Here is a 20,248-nt window from a genome sequence, read left to right as displayed (position 1 = left end):
ATAATATTGGGCTTAAAAACAATTAAAGTAAAGGGTAAAAATGACCTTCTAATTTGATTATGTACCACTTAAGCTATTTTCTATAGTTCATGTACCAATTTGATAATTTATCAATGATTCAATTCGTATTTCAAAATAAATTTTACTTTTTAATAAAATAAATATTAAAAATTGTAATAAACATGCAGAACGAGTTTGTTTTTAGACCCAAGAAGATTTGACTGAATTTGAGTCCGACAAACAGTTTGGAAATGCCTAGCCTTTCTTGGTGTATTGACCATGGAGTATAATAATGTACTGGAACTATCAATAATTGTAATTTTGTGAATTCAAAATTAAAAATTCATATTAAATTTATCATATTTATTAATTCTTTAAAAAATTAATGTTAATAAACATTAAACGAATTTATATTTATGCTTCGATTAAACATATTTAAGTTTGTCATGCTTAATTCTTGACTTCAATCATTTGTAGGTTTTAGTACTCTATAGTTTTTTCAACGAAAAAACTCGCAATCGTTAATTTTCAATGCACATAAATGTAAAGCTTGATGTTAACCATACTACCATTCATTGTAACTCGAAGCTAGCTATGACTTGAATTCTAAAAGTTATTTTAGTAGATCGAATCGAAGTTTAATCAGCAATTTTTGTTTCCCGAACTAACTTCGAATAGAATTTAACGCGATATTGCTCGATACGTGTACCGGTCCAAATTAAACAACTACATTATATTTATTTTTGGGAGATAAATTAAGCGAGTACTTGTTTGTGTGCTCGTGTTATTATATATCCTCTCGATCTTGGATGGGATATATTTTGAAATTTTCTTTTGTTTGTTATCTACACTACGCTACAATTTATTATCCCTTTGGATTTTCCTTCTATCCCCACCATTAAAAGAAAACGAAGGAAATACCGGAAACAAAGCCATTTAATCAAAATTGTTGGAATTCAGAAGTAAATTAAAATCCAAGATTCTTCAACATATTTTCTTGAACGTCTCACCAATGGATGTAAGCAGCAAGCACATATATATTCATTCACAATTATCATAATACTAATAAAGTTCTGTTTGTACTTATACATATATATATTGTGAGTTTTGATTTCAACTTTTTTTACGTGAACTATGTGCTTAATTATATATATAATTTAGCTGGTTTTCTGGATTTGTACGACCATGACAGGAAGAATTTAGGTTGAGGAGACGGCGGGTTCCGGCTTTCGGGAGCTGGGATTTCGACGACACGGAGTATCTGTCATACACGCAGTGCTTTGAAACTGCAGCGAGGCCAGGAAGGACGTTGCTCCGAAACAGCTTCTCCGAACACAACAGAGATCCGTTTAATGCTAATGATCATCAGGTGTTCCGCAGAATCAGACGGCGGCTGATCTGCTCATCTTGTGAACGTACGTATATTGATAAAGTTTGATGTTTTGAATTATAACAAGAGTACTGAATATATATATATATACTTACTTTAATTTTTAGGTCAAACTAGTATAATATCAGTTGAGCCTCAGGTACTGATCAAGAATGATAAATGGCTGGTTAATGGTGAATCCATAAATAGTGGAATAATGAAAGTCAATTCGAGGCCGAGGCTGCCAGTTATCTCAGCTGTATCAGAAACTAAAGCTATTGATGAAGATTTGTACGCCATTTCTCCTGAACTCCTCCGGACACACACCACCAAAAGGGTAAACATATTGCTATTTTTTTGGTTTAATATTTTATGAGATATCATTTAGTAGTGCAGAATATAAGAAATTAATTGATTTCATGTCTTAATTAAGTATTATACATCATTAACTGTTGAAATTCAACTCATTTTGGATTCAACAATTCAACTCAAATTTGATGGCTACCAAACATGATATCATTCACATTGTCATGGTTTCACACTTTACCTAACATCCAAAATTTTGCCTATAAATACACCCCAAAACCATTGTTTCAAATCATCCCAAGAAATCCCAAAAACACAAGCAATATTGAGTGTTTTTGTAGCCTAGTCATTTAGATAAATTTTAGTATGCTCTGTGGTTGCGGCGATGTTCGATCTTCCACATCAGAAAGAATTTTCTACGTGATTAGATTTGTGTGAGTTCCACTTGTAAAGTGAGATCGAGTGTGTCATCCAAGAATTATTGTTCTTGAAGTTCTTGATATCCCCTAAGTTGTTCTAGGGAGCGTTGTTGTTATCTCCTATTATTGTAGGAATGTGTTGTACCCATTATTGATATAGTGGAGATTTTATTGGTGGACTTCGGTCCCGTGGTTTTTTCCTAATTTGGGTTTTCCACGTAAAAATCCTTGTGTCGTTCTTATTTGTGCATATTATCTTGATTGATATTGATATCATGGAAACACTTTGATCCGATAGTATCACTGAAGGAAAAAAGAATCAAAAGCTTCCGCTACATAAAAGTCAATTAATTTTGGCTATCTTTCTCAACAAGTGGTATCAGAGCTACGTCCAATGGAGGAGCCCCTTGGAGGGATGTTCAAATTGAACGGGTCAAACTATTCCATATGGAAGGCAAGCATGCTGGATCTTCTATATTGCAAAGATTTGTACTTGCCATTGAGTGGTGATGAAGCCTGTTGGAACACGGTCGTTCTCCGGATCAAAAAGAAAGTGATATCCAGTGCAGCGGAAGTTTTAAAATTTTATATGGAATGATTTCATATGGATATCAAATTCCTACGATTAAAATTGATAGCATAAAATTTAAACAATATAAATTTTTACCTTAAAATCTCGAAGCGAGATTATGGACACCAACATATTAAACTGCTCTTGTTGTGTATCCAAGGAACTGATGAACGAACAATTCTTCAATCAGGTCCACAAACAGAAATTTAATCCCTCTGATAGACTGCACTAGAAAGTCTATCAGAAGTTTCTACGAAGAGATAGAACAGATATGATCTGTTAAATCAGTCTGCAAATTCAAAAATTTACAGACTGAATTTTCGAACACTGTGAGAGGGAGAGGGAGGGGTCGGCCGAAAACCCTAAGAGAGAGCTCTCTAGGTTTTCAAAATTTTGACCTATGTTGTGTAATTTCTGTACTGCAATAACTTATTTATAATGTGGGCTGCTAACAGCTTAGGGCCCATTAGTCATAAGTTCAAGCCTGACAAGCAAAGCCCGCATGTTCAGAAATTAATATAAAATTCATCGTGACTCAGATTGATAAACCAATTTCATCAATGTCCACAGAAACCATTTCTGCATCTTTTAAAGTCAAGATAAATTTTTTGAATTCGAATTCAGTGGTTTCCAAAAATGTCCATCACTATGTCATTTTAGGAAATCTTACTCCCTCTACTTTTAAATAAGAAGTCTCACTTCTTTATTCACTAAATTTAACTCTTTAAATTTAATTATCTCAATGGGGATTAGAAATCCATTACTTGTGTGACCCTCAATGGTTCAGGGATACAGCTAGTCGTGGGCTCACAACTCCTTGTGACTCGGAACAACAATTTCCGACTTGCCCATCGAATCATGGTAAGAGCGCCTAGCAACATCGCCCCATGATTCCCTAGGTATCACTGATAGTGTCTGCAAGAACCAATAGATTTTGGTTAGCGTACAGTACGGTCCCTTCATCCATATATCCCGATTGAATCAACAACCATTAGTAAATCGAGAGTCGTTCGAGATTCGATAACTATGCAATGCATCTTGAAGATCAAATAGTGACATCGCATGTGCTACTAGGAAACCAAGTAACCTAAAACACATCATGTACTCTAGCCAGAGATTCGTCACACTAATATCTCCTCAGATTGCATAGGATATCCACACTCGCAAGTATGTGGTGAATCCTTGACAACAAAGCATCGACTCCTATATGTGTTGTAACTGTACCCAATCCCGACACCTGATGACCCTAATAGAGTCGGTAAACGAGTCAAAGCACAGTACTAGCATATAGAGTCTCAATGATGTTTCAAGTAATAAGGACTAATGGTGTACAACCAAAACCGCGGACTTTATCCACTCGATAAGTGATAACCACTTGGAAAGTCCAGATAGGGTAGTTCGATCATTCATCATATGAATATCCATTTGCATGCTTTGAACATCTCTATGTTCCATACCAATGAAACGTGATACTCGACATCGCAAATGCTAGTCTCAATCTCGAGCGATCTTTATCCTTATTAACGGACGGCTCAATCGACTAGAAACTGTTTAGAATATACAGTGACTATAAGATGTGTTTCATGACAGCCATCCCCATGTGCTATCACATCTTACATACACTATAGTATATTCAAGGTCTTCATCTAAACATCTTATAGTATGTCACAATATAATAATATGATAAAAGATAAAGTAAATGTCATTATAAAAGTGTAAATTATATTAAACAAAAGATTATTTATACATAGAGTCATAAAAGCCCTTAGCCACAAGTTGGCTCACCGGACACCCACTCTTTCAATCTCCCACTTGCCCTAAAGCCAACTAGTCATACTACGTAGTCTCATTGCTTCGCGATGTTTGTCAAATAATGGTCCAGGCAAGGGCTTAGTAAGTGGATCAGCGATATTGTCTGCAGAGGCCACTCTCTCGACAGTGATGTCTCCTCTTTTCACGATCTCCTGGATGATGTGGTATTTCCTCAGTACGTGTTTGGATCTTTGATGAGACCTTGGTTCCTTTGCCTGAGCAATGGCACTTGTGTTGTCACAGTACACCGGGACTGGACCAACAGCTTCAGGAATAACGCCCAACTCTTGGACGAAATTCCTCATCCAAACGGCCTCTTTAGCAGCAGCTGATGCCGCAATGTATTCTGCCTCAGTGGTGGAATCCGCTGTGGTGTCCTGCTTGGAACTCTTCCAAGAGACAGCACTGCCATTGAGCATGATCACAAATTCAGAGGCTGACTTCGAGTCATCCACGTTGCTTTGGAAGCTAGAGTCGGTATAGCCTTTCAATTTCAGTTCTCTTCCTCCATAAACCATGAATACATTCTTAGTTCTTCTCAAATACTTAAGAATATCCTTCACGGCTTTCCAATGCATTTGACTGGGATTGGCTTGATATCTGCTCGTGACACTCAGAGCAAATGCCTAGGGGTGGGCAATCGGATCGGGTAGTTCGGGTCCCGACCCGACCCGAACCCGATCGGATACGAAAATCGGGTTGTTCGGTTTTTTAATCGGGTTCGGGTAGTAACCGAACCCGACTATTATTAAGTCGGTTCGGTTTCGGGTAGCAAACTGCTACCCGAATTACCCGATCGGGTACCCGACTATCCGATTTTTATTACTTTATTTAAAAATATAAAAATTAAATGAGCTATTGGTTTGGACTTTTATTATGAGGCCCATTATTTTAGTACAAAATATGCATGATTTGGTGAATGATGGAAGGGACTGTGTCCTTATTCTTTCATGAGAGAAAGTTTGTATTTATTTTGATTATTTTTATTTTTTAAAAATTAATTTTTTTGTTTTTTTAAAAAAAATAGGTTACCCGAACCCGACCCGAACCCGAACCCGACTTAATCGGTTACCCGAAGAGTCGGGTACCCGATGTTATCAGTTCAGTTTCGGGTAGTATAAAATACTACCCGACTAATCGGGTACCCGACCCGAACTACCCGAAACCCAAACTACCCGACCCGTGCCCACCCCTACAAATGCCACATCCGATCTGGTAGATATCATTCCATACATGATACTCCCTATGGCTGACGCATATGGTATGTGTGTCATTTTCTCTATCTCTTCGTCAGTCTTGGGACACATAGACTTGGATAGAGAGACTCCATGACACATAGGTAGATGTCCTCTCTTGGACTCATCCATTGAAAACCTTTTCAATATAGTATCGATGTAGGTAGCTTGAGTAAGTCCTATCATTCTCTTAGATCTATCTCTATAGATCTGTATCCCTAGAATATAGGACGCCTCACCCAAATCCTTCATTGAGAATCTACCTAATAACCATATCTTTGTTGACTGCAACATCCCTACATCATTCCCAATGAGTAAGATGTCATCAACATAAAGTACTAAGAATGTCACAGCATCCTTAACTACTTTCTTGTACACGCACGGTTCCTCCGGGTTCTTGATGAAACCAAAATCCTTTATTTTTTCATCAAATTTCTGGTACCAACTTCTTGATGCTTGTTTGAGACCATAGATCGATCTCTGAAGCTAGCATACCTTATGCTCGCTTCCCATGGATGTGAATCCCTCGGGCTGCATCATATAGATTTCTTCCTTAATGTTTCCATTAAGAAATGTAGTCTTCACATCCATTTGTCATATCTCATAGTCATACCATGCTGCTACGGCAATAAGGATTCTTATGGACTTGAACATTGCGATTGGTGAAAAAGTTTCATCATAGTCAACTCCTTGTCTTTGAGTATAACCTTTTGCCACCAATCGTGCCTTGTAGGTCAGTACCTTTCCATCAGGCCCAAGTTTTCTCTTATAGATCCATTTACACCCTATTGGAACAATTCCATCGGGAGGATCTACTAAAGTCCAAACTTAGTTTGTATGCATCGAATCTATTTCCGACTGTATAGCTTCAAGCCATAAGTTCGAATCCGCATCAGAAATTGCTTCCTTGAAGTTTCTTGTATCACATCCAATGTCGGGTTCACTTTGATCCCCTTCAAGAAGAAAACCATATCTAATAGGAGGCCTAGAAGTCCTCTCGGATCTTTTAGTAATAGGTGTGTCAATCAATGGTTCCTGAGGTGTAGGATCATTATTTTGTGTCTCGGGTTCTTCTCGAATTTCTTCGAGTTCCATCATCTTGCCTTTTTTTATCCAATAAGAACTCCTTCTCCAAGAAGGTGGCATTCCTTGAAACAAACACTTTTGTTTCAGTAGGATGATAGAAATAATATCCGATTGAATTCTTTGGATACCCTACAAAATAACATAAGGTGGATCGACTATCCAACTTATCTCCCACTGTCTGCTTCACGTAAGCAGGACATCCCCAAATCCTCAAGTACGAATACTTAGGAGCTTTGCCATTCCATAACTCGTATGGTATTTTGTTCACTGCTTTAGTGTGGATGTTGTTCAACAACAATACCGCCGTTTCAAGAGCATAGCCCCAAAACGAAGGTGGGAGCTCAGTGAAGCTCATCATAGATCGAACCATGTCCAACAATGTTCGATTGCGACGCTCCGAAACTCCATTCAGCTGAGGTGTCATAGGAGGAGTCCACTGAGAGAGAATCCCATTCTCTTTTAGATAACTCAAAAACTCGGTACTCAAGTATTCTCCACCTCGATCCGATCGAAGTGTTTTAATACTCTTACCTAGTTTGTTTTCTACTTCAGCCTTGAATTCTTTGAACTTTTCAAATGATTCAGACTTATATTTCATCAAATATAAGTACCCATACCTAGAATAATCATCAGTAAAGGTAATGAAGTAGGTGTGACCAAATTTTGTACCAATACTAAATGGTTCGCAAACATCTGTATGGATCAAATCCAATAGATTTTGACTACGCTCAGGTTTTCTTTTGAAAGGAGATTTAGTCATTTTTCCTTTCAGGCAGGACTCACAAGTAGGTAGAGAGTTAATATCAGACATATCAAACATGCCCTCTCCCACTAGCTTGTTCATCCTCCTTGAGGAAATATGACCTAGCCTAGCATGCCAAAGGTTTGCCGGGTTTTGACTATCGATTTTCCTTTTGTTCGTTGTTACCGGTTTATCAACATAATTTATTGGAACGTCTTTTAATTTTAAGTTATATAGATCATTTTCAAGTTGTCCATTTCCAATCAAACATTCATGCTTGTAAATATTGCAAATCCCATTCACAAAATTGCAAGAAAACCCATCTCTATCAAGCATAGAAACAAAAATAATGTTTTTAATCAAGTCTGGAACAAATAAAACATCTCTCAAAAGTAACTTAAAATCGTTCTGCAAAATTAAATAAACGTCTCCCACAGCTTTGGCTTCAACTCTAGAACCATTTTCGAGCCTCAGCTGGGTCTCACCCATCCTAAGCTTGCGACTTCTTGTCATCACCTGCAAATCATTGCAAATGTGAGATCCACATCCGGTATCCAATACCCAAGAAGTAGTATTAAGTGAAACATTTATTTCAATATAAAACATACCCTTCGTAGTTCGCAACTGCTCAAGATATTCCTTGCAGTTATGTTTCCAATGACCGGGTTTCTTGCAGTGATGGCAAACATCCTTGGATTTTTCCATGTTTGAAGCCTTTGTCTTGTTCTTCTTCTCGGGTCCGGTTTTCTTGGATGTGGCAGAACGTTTCTTACCCTTTGTACTTGGCCCATTCTTAGCAGAAGAAAAGGAGCCCACCAAGAGAACCGGTTTATCCTTCTTTAAAGTGGCTTCATAAGTTACAAGAATATTAACCATCTCTTCAAGGGAGGCCTCTATCTTGTTCATATTGAAATTCACCACAAAACCGTCAAACGATGAAGGAAGAGAGAGAAGTAATAAGTCCACGTTGAGTTCATGCTCCAATACCAATTCAAGCGTTACCAACTTCTGAATGAGCCAAATCACGCGCACCCCATGATCACGGACCGAAGTCCCTTCACGCATGCGACACGTCATTAACTCTTTTACAGTGGCGAACCATTCAGCTCTCGATTGAGCCCCAAAAAGTTCCTTGAGTTGCACGTGAATGTCAGCAGCATTCACGGTATCCTCAAATCGCCTCTGGAGTTCATCAGACATCGAAGCTTGCATATAGCATTTGGCCTTGATATCATGGTCCCACCATTTATCAAGTTTGGCCAACTATTTCGGACTTATATCAGCTGGTGCTTCCTTCGGAGGAGATTTTTCTAACACGTAGAACATCTTCTCCGAGGTCAAGACAATCTTCAACTTACGGAACCATTCCGTATAGTTTGCGCCAGTCAGTTTGTTTTGTTCGAAAATAGAGAATAGTGGATTGCGCGAATTCATCTTAATGAAATACTGAAAAGAAACAGACAATAATCAGTGATTGTTTAATTAATTTACTAAGACATAAAATAAGGCGAAATTTATTTTATGAATCTCACTCCCACTATTTTAACGATTTTACTACCCTCTAGTGAAAGACGAGAAACATTTTCTTTAGTGGGAACATGGAGTCCAATTGACAAACTATAGTCCCGAATAATATCAGCCAACCTTAATTTTCAAATGGTAGAGCCCAATTGCTTCCAAAGAAACCTCCATGTTTTTACCTCATGTCCAATAAGGGCCCAATAATATGACGTCGTTTATTGTGACACGTCAAGATGACCCATCAATATTAAGTTGTGATGGACGGTCGCCATGTGGATCCCCAATAATATGAGCCAATCCCATGGGAGTTCCATCCAACTTACAACATGTGTCGATCCAATGTACATCTTTCCGACGAACGGGCCCCCCCAATAATATGAGCCGGACCGTATCCGCGGGTAGCATCTCATACATTGATCGTTGATGGAAGGTAGGAACATTTAAACAATATTTAAATTTCCTTTATTTATCTTGATATCAATTTTAAATCATATTTAAAATGAGGGATTTTTAATTTTGAAAATTTGTCTCATCATTTAAAATTTGTATGCTTGCGGGATTCATACAATTTAGTCTAAACATGCATACAACAATAATATCATATATTATTTTAGGATGACCGATTCCATTACTAATCGACCCGTGGTTGCCAATCACGAGTCTAAGTCCAATCCTAGGTAATATGCAAGTATGCAATGCAATCCTATTACATTAAGCTTCCAATTTACATTTCTTCGGTATTTATCATTGCTTGCTGGTCTCACCTCCATCTTCAAAATCTCCCACTATTTCTAGTGAATTTACAATAAATTACTATGACAAATAAAGGGATACATTATAGGGGTGAGAACGGGCCATAAACCAGATCCACTTTTATTACAAATGATAAAATCAAATTTGGGCCATAAACCAGGCCCATTAATAAAATCCAACAATCAATAATAAAGCCAAATGTAAACAACCTAACATACACCTATAATATTGGTCATGGCAATCGATCATCCTTATCCAATAATATTTAATTCAAAAATTAATTTATTGGACATCATGCAATGACAATAAATATAAATAGGTAAAATCATATTTCATACATAAAATCTTATTTTATATATAAAATCATATTTTATCTATTTTATCCATAAAATCATATTTTACATATAAAATCCAATTTTATACATAAAATCATATTTTATTATCAATTGTACCAAAATTAATAATTAAAGATTTAATTTATTGGATTAAATTTATAAATTTTCAAAATTCAAAATTTATCCAAAAATTAATTTTTTTAGTTTAAAAAATTTTTGGGCTCAAACAATTTTGACTCATTGCCTCGTGGACCAACTGAAACAATTTTCAATCGGGCCAAAAACTGGGCCCAAAACTATTTTGGGCTAGAATTCATAATTCACGAAAAATTTAATTTTTTTTAATAAAAAATTTCTGGGCAGCCCGGGACAATCCCGGGCTGCCCACCCGTCGCTGGGCTGGATTCGTCCAGCCCAGCCGCTGGGCCTCTCCATGCGGCCCAGCTGCGCGGGCTAGGCCAACGCTTGCCCTAGCTCGTGCAGGGCTGCTGCGTGCAGCCCATCTGGCTGCGCGCAGGGCTGCACGCGGCGCTGCTCGCTGCCTTCGGGCAACGGGCAGCCCCGTTTTTTTTTTCTTTTTCGTTTTTTTTTTCTGAAAAATCGAGGCTTTGTACAATCGATAAAATTTTAATCGTAAAATCCGAGAACAACCTGGCTCTAATACCACTGTTGGAACACGGTCGTTCTCCGGATAAAAAAGAAAGTGATATCCGGTGCAGCGGAAGTTTTAAAATTTTATATGGAACGATTCCATATGGATATCAAATTCCTACGATTAAAATTGATAACATAAAATTTAAACAATATAAATTTTTACCTTAAAATCTCGAAGCGAGATTATGGACACCAACAGATTAAACTGCTCTTGTTGTATATCCCAGGAACTGATGAACGAACAATTCTTCAATCAGGTCCACGAACAGAAATTTAATCCCTCTGATAGACTGCACTAGAAAGTCTATCAGAAGTTTCTACGAAGAGATAGAACATATATTATCAGTTAAATCAGTCTGCAAATTCAAAAATTTACAGACTGAATTTTCGAACACTGTGAGAGGGAGAGGGAGGGGTCGGCCGAAAACCCTAAGAGAGAGCTCTCTAGGTTTTCGAAATTTTGACCTGTGTTGTGTAATTTCTGTACTACAATAACTTTTTTATAATGTGGGCTGCTAACAGCTTAGGGCCCATTAGTCATAAGTTCAAGCCTGACAAGCAAAGCCCGCATGTTCAGAAATTAATATAAAATTCATCGTGACTCAGATTGATAAACCAATTTCATCAATGTGCACAGAAACCATTTCTGCATCTTTTAAAGTCAAGATAAATTTTTGGAATCCGAATTCAGTGGTTTCCAAAAATGTCCATCACTATGTCATTTTAGGAAATCTTACTCCCTCTACTTTTAAATAAGAAGTCCCACTTCTTTATTCACTAAATTTAACTCTTTAAATTTAATTATCTCAACGGGAATTAGAAATCCATTACTTGTGTGACCCTCAATGGTTCAGGGATACAGCTAGTCGTGGGCTCACAACTCCTTGTGACTCGGAACAACAATTTCCGACTTGCCCATCGAATCATGGTAAGAGCGCCTAGCAACATCTCCCCATGATTCCCTAGGTATCACTGATAGTGCCTGCAAGAACCAATAGATTTTGGTTAGCGTACAGTACGGTCCCTTCATCCATATATCCCGATCGAATCAACAACCATTGGTAAATCGAGAGTCGTTCGAGATTCGATAACTATGCATGCATCTTGAAGATCAAATAGTGACATCGCATGTGCTACTAGGAAACCAAGTAACCTAAAACACATCATGTACTCTGGCCAGAGATTCGTCATACTAATATCTCCTCAGATTGCATAGGATATCCACACTCGCAAGTATGTGGTGAATCCTTGACAACAAAGCATCGACTCCTATATATATCGTAATTGTACCCAATCCCGACACCTGATGACCCTATTAGAGTCGGTAAACGAGTCAAAGCACAGTACTAGCATATAGAGTCTCAATGATGTTTCAAGTAATAAGGACTAATGGTGTACAACCAAAACCGCGGACTTTATCTACTCGATAAGTGATAACCACTTGGAAATTCCGGATAGGGTAGTTCGATCATTCATCACATGAATATCCATTTGCATGCTTTGAACATATCTATGTTCCATACCAATAAAACGTGGTACTCGACATCACAAATGCTAGTCTCAATCTCGAGCGATCCTTATCCTTATTAACGGACGGCTCAATCGACTAGGAACTGTTTAGAATATACAGTGACTATAAGATGTATTTCATGACAGCCATCCCCATGTGCTACCACATCTTACATACACTATAGTATATTCAAGATCTTCATCTAAACATCTTATAGTATGTCACAATATAATAATATGATAAAAGATAAAGTAAATGCCATTATAAAAGTGTAAATTATATTAAACAAAAGATTGTTTATACATAGAGTCATAAAAGCCCTTAGCCACAAGTTGGCTCACCGGGCACCCACTCTTTCAAAGCCAAGCCGAAAAATCAATCAAATGAAGAATGGACTATACTGCATCAAAAAACTGTTGGTTACATACGACTTTTATCGAGCATAGTATCTTCCATCACTTTGCAAACGAAGATAAAGCTGATGCTTTGTGGAGAAAAATTGAAGCTATGTTTGAGAGAAAGAATGCCTTAAACAAAGCCTCAATTATCAGAAGTATCGCACGACTCAGATACAAAGATGGTGCAAATATGAATGAACACCTAAATACTTATCAGGGTTTAATCAACAAATCTACCACCATGAAGATTGCCCTAGATGATGAAGTTACAGCCTTGTTACTACTGAGCTCTTTGCTAGACAGTTGGGATACTCTTGTGGTATCGCTCAGTAATTTTGCTCTTGATGGAAAAATGACATTACAAACAGTCAAAGATTGCCTTCTCACTGAAGAGTCTAGAAGAAAAGAGCAAGAATATAACTCTGAAACCAAGGCATTGGTCACAGAAATGGCTGATAATCGAGGACGAAGTTACACCAGAGGTCCTCAAAAAGGAAGAGACAAATCCAGGGGGAAGTCTAAGACCAGAAAAGAATTCAAGTGTCATTATTGTGGAGGTACTAACCATTACGAAAGAGAATGCAAAAAAAAGAAGAGAGATCAAAGGAATGGTACAAAGTCAGAAGAGAAAGACACAGCTGCAGTTACATCTGATGGAGATATTATCATTCTTGGCGATGAAGCATGTTTCAACGTATCATACCAACAAACTGATTGGATTATTGATTCTGGAGCTTCATATCATATCACTCCACACAGAGATATGTTTGTGTCCTACTCAAGTGGAAACTTTGGAAAAGTTAGAATGGCCAATCAAGGTATGACAGAAGTCATTGGTATGGGGAGCATTGCCTTGGAGACAGATACAGGATCTCGTCTCACTCTCAAAGAAGTTCGCCATGTTCCAGATATTCGACTTAATATCATTTCTGCTGGAAAGCTTGATGATGAAGGTTGTGTCAGTCACTTTGGAGAAGGAAAATAGAAACTCATCAAAGGTTCTCTCATTATCGCTAAAGGTGTGAAGCAAAACTCTCTCTATCTGATGCAGGCTAAGGTATCCAGTGGAGAGGTTAATGTATCTACAAAGAATTCCACCATTGAATTATGGCACAGGAGACTTGGCCATATAAGCCAAAAGGGAATGGAAATTTTGGCTAGAAAGAAACTCCTACCTGAAGTATCTGGTATGCACTTGGAAACCTGTGTTGATTGTTTAGCTGGAAAACAACACAGAGTTGCATTTCAAAGTTTTTCTCCATCTAGAAAAACTCAACGCTTGGATTTAGTGCACACAGATTTGTGTTACATGAAAGACAGAACTCTTGGGGGTTCTCTTTATTTTGTGACCTTTATCGATGATTTCTCCCGAAAGGTCTGGTGCTTTGCGTTAAAATCTAACGATCATGATCTTGAGATCTTTAAGAATTTTCACGCAAAATTTGAAAGAGAAACTGGAATGAAGTTGAAATGTGTTCGCACAGACAATGGTGGCGAATACAGGGGTCCATTTGAGCAATATTGCTTAACTCATGGAATCAAGCTTGAGAAAAGTGTTCCAAAAACACCTCAGCACAATGGTGTGGCTGAAAGAATGAACCGAACAATTTGTAAGTGTATAAAGTGCATGTTATCTCAATCCAAATTGCCCAATTCCTTTTGGGGTGAATCTATGAGAACTGCAATTGATTTGATCAACCTTTCTCCATCAACTCCGTTAGATGGTGATGTTCCTGACAGAGTTTGGTTTGGGAAAGATGTCTCCTACAAACACTTAAGAGTGTTTGGATGCAGAGCCTTTGTTCATATTCCAAAAGATGAAAGATTCAAGCTTGATGATAAATCCAAAAAGTGCATATTTTTGGGTTATGGCCATGAAGAGTTCGGATATCGACTATGGGATCCAGTAAATCAAAAGATTGTTAGAAGCCGAGATGTTGTATTTCTTGAAGATGAGATTGGTTGTGATGTTGAACACAATAAAGAATCACAACAACCTAATTCAGAAATCCCAGTCAATCTTGATCCAGTTCGTTCACCCATAGTTCGTGATCATGGGGGAGATATACAGAGTGATCATGAAGAGTTAGTTGAACCAGATGATGCTCAAGACAACACTTCAGATCCACCTTCCGAGACAGAGATTAGAAGGTCAACCAGAAAAAGAATACCTTCTACAAGATACAGTCCACATGAATATGTGATGCTCACTGATGGTGGAGAACCAGAAAGTTTTAAAGAAGCTATATCAAGTGCTCAAAAAGATAAGTGGATCGAAGCGATGAAAGATAAGATGCAATCGCTTCATGACAATCATACCTATGGATTGGTAAATCTACCGAAAGTTAAGAGAGCACTTAAAAATAAATGGGTTTACAGGTTGAAGACTGAAGAAAATGGATCACGACTGAGGTACAAAGCAAGGTTGGTCGTAAAAGGTTTCAACCAAAAGAAAGGTGTTGATTTAGATGAAATTTTCTCACAAGTGGTGAAGATGTCCTCTATCAGAGTTGTTCTTGGACTTGCTGCAAGTCTGGATTTGGAGATAGAACAACTTGATGTCAAGACCGCATTTCTTCATGGTGATCTAGATGAAGAAATATATATGGATCAACCAGAAGGATTTAAAGTCAAAGGCAAAGAAAACATGGTCTGTCGGTTGAACAAAAGCTTGTATGGATTGAAGCAAGCCCCAAGGCAGTGGTACAAAAAGTTCGATTTATTCATGATGAGTCACGGGTACAAGAGAATCAGTTCTGATCACTGCGTATTTCTTAAGAAATATGATGACAATGATATCATCATACTGTTGTTGTATGTTGATGATATGTTGATCATTGGTCATGATTCAACCAATATAGACAAGCTTAAGGTGGAGCTTGACAAGTCTTTTGCAATGAAAGACTTAGGACCAGCGAAACAGATTCTTGGAATGAAGATCTCCAGGGACAGGACAAATAAAAAGCTGTGGCTATCTCAAGAACAATACATTGAGAAAGTTCTTGAAAGATTCAAAATGGATAAGGCAAAGACCGTTGGCACTCCACTTGCAGGGCATTTCAAACTAAGTTCAGGCCAATGTCCTACAAGTGATGAAGAAAAGAAAGAAATGGAAAGTGTTCCTTATGCTTCAGCAGACGGCAGTCTGATGTATGCAATGGTGTGTACGAGACCTGACCTCGCTCACGCAGTTGGCGTGGTAAGTCAATTTCTCTCAAATTCGGGCATAGATCACTAGTCAGCAGTGAAATGGATATTCCGATAAGTGAGAGGTACTTCTAGATTTTGTTTGAAATTTGGAACTAACCTACCCGTGTTAGAAGGATACACTGATGCAGATATGGCTGGTGATGTTAATTCTAGAAAGTCCACATCCGGATACTTGATGACATTTGCAGGGGGGCAGTCTCATGGCAATCAAAACTTCAAAAGTGTGTGGAATTATCCACAACAGAAGCCGATTACATAGCCATGACCAAAGCTTGCAAAGAGCTTCTATGGTTGAAGAAGTTTCTACAAGAGTTAGGCCTAAGGAAAGACAAGTTTACGCTCTACTGTGATAGTCAGAGCGCAATCCATCTGAGTAAAAACTCCAGTTTACACTCAAGATCGAAGCATATTGATGTGAGGTATCATTGGATCCGAGATGCGTTAAACGACAAGTTGTTACATCTTGAGAAGATACATATTGATGAAAATGGTTCCGATATGTTCACAAAGTCATTGCCAAAAAAAAAGCTGGAAAGCTGTAGAAGTGCAGCGGGTCTGATTGAATCCACAAAATGAGTTTGAGGGGGAGAATTGTTGGAATTCAACTCATTTTGGATTCAACAATTCAACTCAAATTTGATGGCTACCAAACTTGATACCATTCACATTGTCATGGTTTCACACTTTACCTAACATCCAAAATCTTGCCTATAAATACACCCCAAAACCATTGTTTCAAATTATCCCAAAAAATCCAAAAAACACAAGCAATATAGAGTGTTTTTGTAGCCTAGTCATTTAGATAAATTTTAGTATGCTCTGTGGTTGCGGCGATGTCCGATCTTCCACATCAGAAAGAATTTTCTACGTGATTAGATTTGTGTGAGTTCCACTTGTAAAGTGAGATCGAGTGTGTCATCCAAGAATTGTTGTTCTTGAAGTTCTTGGTATCTTCTAAGTTGTTCTAGGGAGCGTTGTTGTTATCTCCTATTATTGTAGGAATGTGTTGTACCCATTATTGATATAGTGGAGATTTTCTTGGTGGACTTCGGTCCCGTGGTTTTTCCCTAATTTGGGTTTTCCACGTAAAAATCCTTGTGTCATTCTTATTTGTGCATATTATCTTGATTGATATTGATATCATGGAAACACTTTGATCCGATAGTATCACTGAAGGGGAAAAGAATCAAAAGCTCCCGCTACATAAAAGTCAATTAATTTTGGCTATCTTTCCCAACATTAACCGTCACATCCTACAAGCGGCCAAAGGATCGAATCCATGTATATATCATCCTAAATGTTGGTGTAGCCCGACTTGTAGTTGTATGAATCTAATGGTTTTAACTAGTTATGGAGTGTTCATCTCTATGGAATAAACTGACCCTTTTCGTATTTCTATCAAAGTTATAGATTAGATAAAGCATTAATGAGATTGAGAATGAATATTGCTTGGGGAATATATATGGAATTAATATAACCTCGTAAAAATTTCGATTTAAAAAATTATAACTTTGTTTTTTGAAACATTGGACCATGTGTTTATAGTTTCTCAGTAGGGATGTAAATGAGACGAACAGTTCGCGAACTGTTCAGGTCTCGGCTCGTTAAAAGCTCGTTCGAGCTCGTTTAATGAGGCTCGTTAAGGCAAACGAACCAAGCTCGAGCTTTACAATATTCGGCTCGTTAGCTCGTGAACATGCTCGTTAATAGGCTCGTTAACAAACTCGTAAGTCATCTCTTAGACGAAAAAATAATAGTATTGATATTTAATTTATAAATTTACTCTTTACTTATGAAAAATATTGAAAAATATATAAAATTTAATTTATTAGAATAAAATTACAAATTTTAATAATAATATTATATTTTTTTCAAATATATAATTTAGATTATAATTAATTTAATAAATATTTAAATTTATAGTTTAAATATATAAGCTCGTTTAGGCTCGATAAAAGCTCGAATAAGCTCGTGAGCCATGAATATATTCGTTAAATAAGCTCGGGCTCGGCTCGTTTATAAATGAACCGAGCTTGAACATTCAAAAGTTCGGCTCGGCTCGGTTCGGCTCATCTCGTTTACATCCCTATTTCTCCGCATTCTTCTAGACGTGATACTCTATGCATTTTTTGCAAATGTGAAGATCGCGGACTCCAAAAAAATATTAAAGAATAAAAAAAAAGTAGAGATTGTGGTTGTCTTAAAACTCTCTTAGAATTGCATTCTGATTTTAATTTGGTATGTCATCTACCAAATCTGGCCATTTTATCAGAAGGGATTTGAATCAGTGTCATTATGGTAAGGAGTATGTTTTACTATCTGATCTGTTTCTTTGTTTGTTTGTGCAGAAGAAGGTATGGGGTATCTTTTCAAGCTGCATCCATCCCAAATGTTCCCCCTGAATCGATCTACTTCTCATATCTAACTGATCTACGTTTCGATATCTTATTCTGTGTATTGTATACTTGAAATAACAATTGTATCGACTTACTTATCGTGTTTCAATCTCATATTTCATGTACACTAGCGTCTTGTTGAACCCTTTTTTTATAATAAAATTATATTTTAATTAAAATTGTCAAATAAAATGATTGTACAATATATTAAATACAAAAATTGGGAGAAAAATGGGAAAAATAGTTAAATTAAAAAATTAAAAGGAAAAAAATTGAGGGTGGAGGGAAGCGGTTCATGGTGTGTGTGTGTTTTTTTAATATATATTTATTTTATATTTTTGCGGGCATACCAAGAGACCAACTAAAGTTCTCGTACATAATAGTAGTAATAGATAAGTGATGGGAACAACAATTGTAAAAACATTATTGCGTTATATACATGTTCTTTAAAAAAATTTCAGTGTTTTATAAATGAAAATGTTTAAATTATGTGTTTGGATAAGATTTTTTTAAAATATATTTAAAAAAATGTTCTCCCAATATAGTTTTTAAAAAACAAATGAGAAGTGTTTTCAGAATAGAAGACAAGGATGAAATTCAAACCACATTACTTTTGAAATATTAAAATATTTTTATACAATCGTTGTTTAAACACATATTTATTTTTAATAATTTTTAAAACATTTTATATATTTTTTAAAAAAAACACCTTTATATAAACGTTTTATAAGTACTTGTTTAAATGGAGCCTAAATTTGCATCTAAGATCAAATCTTGAGAGTTAAATCTATAGTTCTTGAAATGTCTCCATTCTCAAAATTGTTATGGTCGTAATTCATGAATCCACTCACGCGATGTTTTTAATTATTTATTATGAAAATATGTGTTTAAATGTTTAAAATGTGAATTTTTTATTAGGCAAAGTTTTGGTTTTTAATGTTTTTGGGTATGGGTATAATTTTAATGATAAAGAGCATCGACACTAGCCTATAAACAATGTTTAAGAATTTTTAAAGAAAAATATATGAACTGTGCAGATTTTTTTTAAAAAAAATTGTGTATGGTTTTTAATTTTAAAAATTTAGAGAGGAAAATATTTTGAAAATAATATATATTTTAAGTTTATGGGCCAGTTTTCAGCCCAAAGTTTTCTGCCAAGTTAACAAAAGATTAAGTTTAAACTTTCTCTCCACCATTTTTCACATTTCAGCAACCGCCAGTTCTCATTTTCCCTATAGGTTTCGAAATTATCTTTAAAGATTTAATAGATTTTCGCGTCTTTCAATCCTGAGAAGTCTAGGTTTGTATTCTCGGAGCTCGGATTTCCATACCAAACAAGAAAAATGCATGTTTTATTTAAATTTTAAAAGAACTATCCAAGAGATATTAAATATTTTGATATTAAGGTGTGTATTCTAATGTATATGATGTTTTCTTGCAAATATTCCATATATTTTTGAAAGAACGATATATGACGGCATGTATCCGTGAAGCGTAAATCGTTTTCGATGATTTAGAACATGAGTTTTGTGTTGTAACGGCTTTAAAGATGAAATTTTTGTTTTTGATTTGTAAAAGAGTGTTTTGATATGTTCTGGTTTCAAAATATTGGGGATAAGTTGTTAGAAATGCCCTATGATGTGTTTTTGAAGTTTTTCAATGGTAGATGTTTTATGTGTGGGTATGCATTTGATCGACCGTGTGTGCGAGCAAGTTAAGTTTTTTTTAAAAAATCCAGCAGATTTTTGTAGTTAACCGAATTTAATTTTACGAGTTTAATGGTTAAATTGGGTTTTGATTGGGTGATTAGACTAGACATATATAGTTTGGAAGTTCCAAACTAGAGTTCAGTGGATCCAAACTATGTCGAAAGCAATGTTTTGTCCAATTAAAGACACGCGTTCGGTAGAAGGATTTCAGAAGGATGATCG

General features: G+C 36.5%; 1 protein-coding gene across 1 annotated transcript; it reads left to right on the top strand.

Annotated features, from left to right (window-relative positions):
• Positions 1 to 841: 841 nt before the first annotated feature.
• LOC140874693 (uncharacterized) lies at positions 842 to 18,442 on the top strand. Its single transcript, XM_073278082.1, has 4 exons — positions 842 to 1,018; positions 1,193 to 1,415; positions 1,498 to 1,706; positions 18,270 to 18,442. Exons 1-4 carry the CDS (start codon positions 1,013 to 1,015, stop codon positions 18,321 to 18,323), a joined length of 492 nt encoding a protein of 163 aa, XP_073134183.1. The 5' UTR covers positions 842 to 1,012; the 3' UTR covers positions 18,324 to 18,442.
• Positions 18,443 to 20,248: the final 1,806 nt, after the last annotated feature.

This window comes from Henckelia pumila, chromosome 1 (assembly GCF_033568475.1).
Source record: "Henckelia pumila isolate YLH828 chromosome 1, ASM3356847v2, whole genome shotgun sequence".
NCBI lineage: Eukaryota > Viridiplantae > Streptophyta > Magnoliopsida > Lamiales > Gesneriaceae > Henckelia > Henckelia pumila.
Note: the sequence above shows the minus strand (reverse complement) of the source record. Positions and strands in the feature narration are given on the sequence as shown.